This window comes from Lycorma delicatula, chromosome 5 (assembly GCF_047948215.1).
Source record: "Lycorma delicatula isolate Av1 chromosome 5, ASM4794821v1, whole genome shotgun sequence".
NCBI lineage: Eukaryota > Metazoa > Arthropoda > Insecta > Hemiptera > Fulgoridae > Lycorma > Lycorma delicatula.
In genome coordinates, this window is record NC_134459.1 from 94,435,345 (window position 1) to 94,443,748 (window position 8,404).

Genomic DNA, 8,404 nt, shown 5'->3' on the forward strand with positions numbered 1-8,404 from the left:
AGCCCAAAATACAAAAATTTTGATTTTGGACTTTTTCTTAACTGCAGTGATAAGCCATCATTGAGAGCTTTTCAACGATATACCATAAGTGGTACTTAGTTTCATTGGTTCCAGAATTATAGCCAAATAAAATTTTACTTAATGAAATATTTGGATCTTACAAGGGAAAGGCACATCAGTTCAAACCCGACTTCATCTCGTCTATTTTTAACTTTTTTTTTTTTTTTTAATTTAACTATGTTGATTTATTAATAATTATTAACCTCTATTTATAAAAAAAATTTACAATAAAAATGCTTATTGCAAAGAAAACTTAATTTTACAATAAGTAATAATTCAATAATAACAATAAAAAAAATATGAAAAAATATCATAAGTTATTATTGAAATAAAATTTTATGTACTTTTCATTTTTTTTAAATGTGTACATTTAATTTAATAAACACACAAGTAAGTCATGTGGTGTTCACATCAGATTTTTATAGTATAAAAAACAAAATAGGAGTGCAATTTGAGGAAATCAGATAAAATTTTAATAAGAAGTTAGCATTTACCAAATCTGATAGTATCTGCTAAACAATAACGACATATAACATCTGTTAATAAGGATTATTATCTAAATATAAACAATAGAAATAAAACAAAAAACTTCTTAGGTTAATAAAACATCTGATCAAATATGAATATGAACTCTCATAATGAGTAGGCAATATAAAAAGAATAACAAATGAACTAAAATATATATAAATCAATTCTGAAACAACTTTACAACTAACCTATTGTCTTAACCCTTTGTTTTGTGTAGACCTGTATGTGCAATATTCTCCTTTTTACATTCTATTATTAACATTAATCTAATTCAAGGTAACCTGAGTAGTAAATTCAAAATAAATAAATTTGTTTTTCAAAGACTAATAACTTATACGACAAAACTCATAAACAACTAGCGTACATTCTAGACAAATGTATCAAACTTACTCTGAAAAATAGATTCATTTATAATAAGTTATATTTTGTGTAAATAATTTCTTTTATTAAATTATGAAATATAGTTTAAGTAAGACAAGAAACTGATATATAAAATAAGCACAGATTTACCTTCCTTTCATTTCTTAACTTTTAACTACACCATTATATTAGAGAAACTTTGCAGAGTTCATAAGTAATGTTTGAAAGCAAAAAACTTGTTTTAATTTGTTCAACATTTCTTCTATATCAGGCTAGTACAATTTTTTTATATTTATTGACATAAAGAGATTTTAATTATGGCAAGGAAGTTCCAATTTTTATAAGAGAAGTTGAAATTACTAGCATGCCAATTTCTCATGAAATGGCTTTGGATTCAATTTCTTAGTATAGTTGAGACATTTTTCTCTATTCTTTCTCTGTCATTCCTCAGAAAAAATTATGATGATGGGCACCAGAATGTACTGATTAAATGAACAAATAAATAGATTACTATGATTCTTCAGTTGGCATTTTATTATTGTAAGTCCTCAATGCTGCTGTTTTCTGCAACCAAATATATGCATGTGTGTACCATAAAAAAATACAAATGACATTAAATAGTGTAGCATAAATTACTATAATTGTTCAAATATGTAATATATTTTACCATCTGCCTCCACCAACAGTGTCTTGTAGCTGCAACATATACCTTTTCATGTTTCTATGTGCATTGTATGATGCTTCTACCAGTTGTCCCCCTTTTGATTTTTGCTCTATTTACTATCCCTTAATGGCCTTCATTCAACAATACTGTTACCCATTTTCACTACATGAACAAACAATATCAACTATTCATACCCCTCTTTGCTATATGTTTGTTCTTGACAGTTGAAAGTGAAAATTATTATTATTATTAAAATAAACAGCTGTCGTTTTAAACCAAACTAAATTTTTAAAATAAGATTTTTTCATAACTTTACTAAAAATATTTTCAATCACCTTTGTGGCCACCTTCAGTGACTGACCCTGTTGTTCCCAACTTAGCATCAGTCAGCTGAAAAGTGGGCTGGGATTTGAATTAGCCATTTGTTTAGTGTACCATTAAATTTTTCATGTGTTCATTCATTTCACAACGTTCAAGAGTTTAAAATGAAAATTTTTTTGTCTATATGTAGAACAAGGTTGTCATTGTTTTGACTCCGTTCTGCCATTGATAAATTGTTATTTGAAGCCTTGTCTCATTTGATCAATATAGAACATTGTGCAGACAGAACTCTATTCAGTGTGTATCATCACCACACTCCTCAAAATGACCTTATAAATAATAATTTTTGTTCTATTGATTTTACTAATGCTTCTCTATACTATTTATTTATTTAATACCTGATTTCATAATAACACAGTGAAGAGACACTGCATCAACAGTACTCTGCAGAGATGCCAAGACATCTGTATGCAGTCAGATATAAAAATATAAAAAAATAATAATAATAATACAAGAAATAAGAAATAAAAAAAAAAAAAATGCAATAACTTAAAAATTAAAATAATGATATCAACCAATATAGTCATTTAAATATTCATCAGTGTGAAATAGCCTTAATTCATAGCTATAACCTTCTATTCACTTGTTTTATAATCTTTCTTAATATTTTTTTATAATCTCTTGATACTAGACTTTTAGTTTCAAGAGGCAGCTTAAAATAAAGCATAGCAATGTATTTATGATTATCTCTGCCAATTTCTTTATATATTCTCAATAACTGAATGGATTTATATCTCATATTAGAGAAATTACAAGCATCTATATAGTTTAGTTTAGGGCTATTTCACTGTAATATAAGTCAAAGATTCCAATATTTTTCAAATAAGTTAAGTAGTAATTTGTTATTTTTATTTGATTTTTTAAGAATTTTTATTATTTTGTTATGTATAGTTTTTAATTGTTTTATTTGATTTTTATTAGTTGACCCCTATGCAATTATTATACCACAGCTAACAATACTGTAATAAATTCCACGCATAATAGTAAATAAATTTTGAACTATAAGAATATTGCTAAGTCTAGATAATACGAAAATGGTACATTGTATTTTTTTTTAATTTCACAGTCACATCTGAAATTTTATTCATTAATACCTATATAGTTTGTGTAACATTTTATTTAAACAAATTCATTGCTGATAACATTAAAATCAGTAGGAATACAGCCATAATGATTACAAAAATTTAAACAGACAGTCTTACTTACATTTAGAGCTAACTTATTAGAATCTAACCACATTTTTAATTCAGTAAGTCGTTTTTCCAATTTATTACAAACTTCAAATCAAGAATCTCCATAACTTATTGTAACTGTATCATCAGCATAAGATAAAATTTTACAATCAGGATTTTAGTTTAAATATATCATTAACATAAATAATAAAGGCCCAAATATGGTTCTTTGAGGAACACCAGTATTCAAATCTTGTAGGGTGCTTTTTATTCCATTAATCTAACACACTGTGTTCTATTCAACAGATAGTTTTGAAGTAACTGAAGAAGTAAACCTCTGGTACCAGTTTTTTTCAAGTTTTTCAATTAAAATTTTATGATCTACAGTTTCAAAAGTTTTAGCCAGATCAAAAAATGTAGCAGCTGTAGGTTTACTCTTACCTAGATTTTGGTGATGATGTTGGCTGCCAACAATGGCAACTTAAGTTCCAATAACCTTTCTAAAACCATATTGTAATTTAGAGAGAATATTAATATTTATTCAGGAAATTCAAAATTCTATTATTTAATACATTTTCATATATCTTTCCAAAATTAGAGACAAGAGAAATAGTCTATAATTTCCAGGATTAGTTTTATCAAAATTTTGAAATATTGGTATAGCCTCGGCCATTTTCAACTGATCTGGGTATATACTAGTATAGTAGCTTAATTCTATAAATAAATTACAGCATCAATAAATTTAATACTATTGCTTAATACTTTTATCACAGAAGTATGATCCTATCAACCCCATCTGATTTATTTTTCAATTTATTAATTATTTTAACATTTTTTTACAGGTCTAAGATACAAAGACTTAACGTTAGTTCTACTTTTACTCATATGCTTTCTATTAAATTGTAACATTAATGTTTTTTATAATCATATTACCTACATTACAAAAAAAGTTGTTGAAATAATCACCTAATGTTTTATTAGTTTCAATCAGCTCATTACTTATAAGACATTTTAATTTATCAATTTGTACATTTTTAGATTCTTTATTTTTTCTAATTTCTAATTTACATAAATCCAATACAATAATCCATAAATGGATTATTCTGTAGCTTAGTAACTTTATTTCATTCAAATTTACTTTTTGCTTCTTTCAATAGCTTGTTCAGTAGTTTAGTAGGATTTGGTATATAGTTTTTAGAGAAATATCTTTTTTCCCCTATATTTTTCATATAACCATTCCTTTTTATTAATTATATTAATAGACTGTGGATACCATGTACTTTGTTGGTTGGGTTTCAATTAACCACATATCTCAGCAGAGGTTGACCTGAGTCTGTTCCAGACTAAATGATTACTGATAAGTTTATACTTACATTGTCTTACACGGACTACGTCTGCAGCTATGTCAGGCCTGAGAAGCTGGTTGTGATAATTGCATTTGCCTATATACACACTCATCAGACCCAGCAGCAGGAAAACTGGTTGGAGAAAATAAATTAAATCAATTAATAATTATATTCTTCATTTACTTTATCTAAAAAATATACATCTTCCCAAGCTAAAGCTTATCTTAATAATAACAATTTTTTTAAATCAATATAAGGAAAAAAGTCATTAAAAGATTTAGATAATATTTCAGTATTAATATTTTAAAATAAAGAATAATGATCAGTAATCTTATAACTACGCTTAAAAGAGTTTTTAATAAGTGTTGTCTATGCATGATTCATTAAAATTACTTCTGATTCTAGTACTTTTATTAAAATAAGGTTCAAATCCTAATTTATAAATTATTAAGAGATTCAACACTCAAAGTCTTTTTGTTTATATCAGGTTTTTGTTCATAAATAAAGTATGCTCATTAATACCAATAAAATTATTTTTTTATTTATTTATTTTTTTTTTTTTTTGCTTAACCAAGCTTCAGTATAAATAATCTTTAGTTTTAACTTCTACTCCTAAATTTCCTTTTTTAGCAAAAATTGAAGCCTTATAACAAAAGCATTCTAATTTTTTTAACTACTTCCTCTCCATGAATAATTTTTATCTGGTGGCTTAACTTATTTTAATTCTTTGTTATACCATTATACAAGCAATTAATTATTATATTTGTTATCTTTATTTCAAAAAATTAAAAACATATATTAGCCATTTATCACACTGCTAGTGAACCACACCTTTCTATACAAATTATTCTGTTCTTTTAGTTTCTGAATTCTAGAATTTCCTGTAACTAAACATTGAGTCAGCAATAATATAATAGTTAGTCAGAAGATAAGGAAGCTGTTTTTTATAATAAATTACTCTTCATATCATAACATTAAATAAAAGGTTCTTTTAAAAAGTTAGAAAAAATGTATGATTACAACAATCTTTTTAATTCTTTAATTATTTTATACATATATTTAATAAAGCTGTACATATAAAATTGTTTTTTCTCGTCAAAATTATTGTAACATGTTATTATATATCATTATAGAACTGATACTACTACCATTTCTTAACATTACTGTAGATATTATGTGATGTATAATTTTTCACAGTTCACAAATTCATGAATAAGTTGATCCACATCTTACAGAATTGTAACTATGTATTATAAAATCAAGTTGACATTACAAATGTACAGCAGGAAGAATAGTTAAGTCATTGAGTGAATATTTTACTGCTCTCTAAAACTAAGTCCTGAAAGTCAGGGACAAACTGTTCAAATAAAAATCACCTTGGTGCTGCAATACCTCAGTTAGGTGAATTTATTCTATACATTAACTTTGCTGGTTCATAATTTTGATAAATAAAAGTAATTCAGTTGATGATTAAATATATATATTTTAATAAGTCATAATGATCATTTCATGTTTAACATTTAATTTAATCTGTATATTACATTGTTGAAGATATAAGTTAATGAATGTGTATTTTAACAAAAAGATATGTAAATTTAGACTGAACAATGCATTAATAATAATGAATTACTAAAATAAAATACCAGCTGATAAAATAGGCTAGCTGAATATACATATTTATTTACTTTTACAAAAGAGTAAGAAGAACAAGACAATTTATGTATTTATAAATTCATAAGAAGAAACCAGAAATTTATAAAAGAAACGAAACCAGAGGGTGGTGCAAGTGCAGACTTTCAGAAACAGAAGAAGTGTTTGGTGTTTAATACTTAAGTTTTACTCTGGTATGTCAAAGAACTGAGCATACCTGTCCACCAAAACATGATCACTAAGCTGGAAATAAAGGTCTGCTTCCACAATATGGAAGGTATTGCCCATATAGTGAAAATGTTTAAAGATGTGCTTGACAATACACCTGTGGGCCCTCAGACGAGGCAGCCAGCACAACTGGACATAATGGATGAGGTCACAGAGACTTACAACATCGTCACGAATGTGGCCTCACAGACATCAGACAGGAGTCTGCAGCAGAACATGGCTTGGGCGAGTGAGGATCTAAGGCGGGTGATCAATGATGGGACCACTGACACAGACCTTGAACGACGCAAGTAGTAATGTTAGCTGTGTCGCCCCTCCTTGCGGACAAAATGCTGTCTGATGGGCAAACACACCTATCAGACAGCAGATGGATGAGTGGCTTGTCGGGTGACGCAGCTTACCTCCAACAAATTCTGCTTTAGATGCTGGAGTCCAGGCCACAGGGCCAAGTTCTGTAATGGCGCAGATAGAAGTGGCGATTGTTTTATGTATGATAAGGCCGGCCATATAGATAAAGATTGTAAGCAGGGGCCTCAATGTACATTCAATGGCGTTAATGGATTTCAGATCACATCTGAAATCCATTCTCAGGTCTTTCATTTAAAGAAAGTTCTTATTTTCCATTTGCATTATAAGATTTTCTACTAAGAATGTTTGTAGAATAAGTTAAACCTTAAAAACAGGATTATGATACCATATTATAAGAAATTTTATTTTATTATTACAGATTAAATAAATCATATAATTGAAAGCATCAATCATATGATTAATTAAGGTATTACAATACAATAATTATTTTTGTAAGGTATATTTTTATAATCATGTAAAATAATCACATTTATTTTATAGTTTGAGCATAATGTCAAAGCCTTCCAAGTTGGTGGATCAATATCTATACCAGCAGGACTAGGAATAAAAGGCGAAACTGATATTACAAATGACGGTAATTCTGTAATTAAAGACTACATCAGTACTGCTGGAGTACTTTCCAGTGAAGCAAATGGTGCTATAGATCTAGGTACTGAAGCCTTAAAAGATAAATTGAATTTTGATGCAGGGATTCTCAATTACGGATTAGCAGCTGGGCAAAATGCATTTAATACAGCAAAAGATGCATTGAATTCACTAACAATTGATACAACTGAAGATGAGAAAGATGCAACTTCTAACAGTCCGGTTTATAAACTAACCAGTGCATTTCAAAATACTGAAGGATTAAACAATAAAAATGATTTTATACCAGGTTTTTTGAAGACTGGATTAGCAGTTGGACAAAGTTCATCAAACACACTAAACATCGATAATAATAAAGATGAAACTTCTAAAAGCCCAATTGATCAATTTCCAATTCAACTTCAAGATTCTTTAAATTTAGGTAAAGAAGTATTAAAAAAGAAACTGGATTTTGATGCAAATCTTCTTAAGAATGGATTGGCAGCTGGTCAAAGTGCATTAAATAAATCAAATTTAGGTTTGAATGTAGGTACAACATATGGAATTTCTACCAGCACAACTAACCCATTTATCACTGCATTGAAAGGTTTATTAAACTTTGGTACTGGTCCATTACAAAACAAGGTGAAAGGCGTAATTGATGGTTGAAGATACCATTCTTCAGTCAATAAATAATTCATTACAAAAATTAAATGCAATGATCCTGATTTCCTTATCAACAAAAATTGTTTCAAGATTTTTATTATTAAAAGTATTATTTTTATTAAAAATTATTAAAATTTTTTATTATAAAGATCTATTTTTTCATTTAACCTAAAACTATTAATAGATTTTCTATTAAAAAAGGTAACAAATAATAAAAGTATATTACTTCTAACTTCTCACCAGATAATTGTAACCCGTGACACAAAAACATGTAAAAAAATATAAAATGTATTACCAGTTACAATTCACACCAAGTATATCAATGAAGTACTGACAACACACATTTTAAATTAATTACAATTATGCAAAAACAGAACCAGAATTGTTTGTCCATAATTTCAAACCTAATTTTGTCT

At 27.5% G+C, this 8,404-nt stretch overlaps 1 protein-coding gene across 1 annotated transcript; it reads left to right on the forward strand.

Moving 5' to 3' along the window:
- Positions 1 to 1,092: 1,092 nt before the first annotated feature.
- LOC142325214 (uncharacterized) lies at positions 1,093 to 8,136 on the forward strand. The gene is made up of 2 exons (XM_075366667.1): positions 1,093 to 1,219; positions 7,239 to 8,136. Exons 1-2 carry the CDS (start codon positions 1,166 to 1,168, stop codon positions 7,989 to 7,991), a joined length of 807 nt encoding a protein of 268 aa, XP_075222782.1. The 5' UTR covers positions 1,093 to 1,165; the 3' UTR covers positions 7,992 to 8,136.
- Positions 8,137 to 8,404: the final 268 nt, after the last annotated feature.

Excerpts from the sequence above, each read along its gene's own strand:
- LOC142325214 (XM_075366667.1), top strand. The coding sequence starts at position 1,166 with ATGTTTGAAAGCAAAAAACTTGTTTTAATTTGTTCAACATTTCTTCTA. Across the intron at positions 1,220-7,238 it reads CAACATTTCTTCTATATCAG|TTTGAGCATAATGTCAAAGC; the intron begins GCTAGTACAATT and ends TTTATTTTATAG.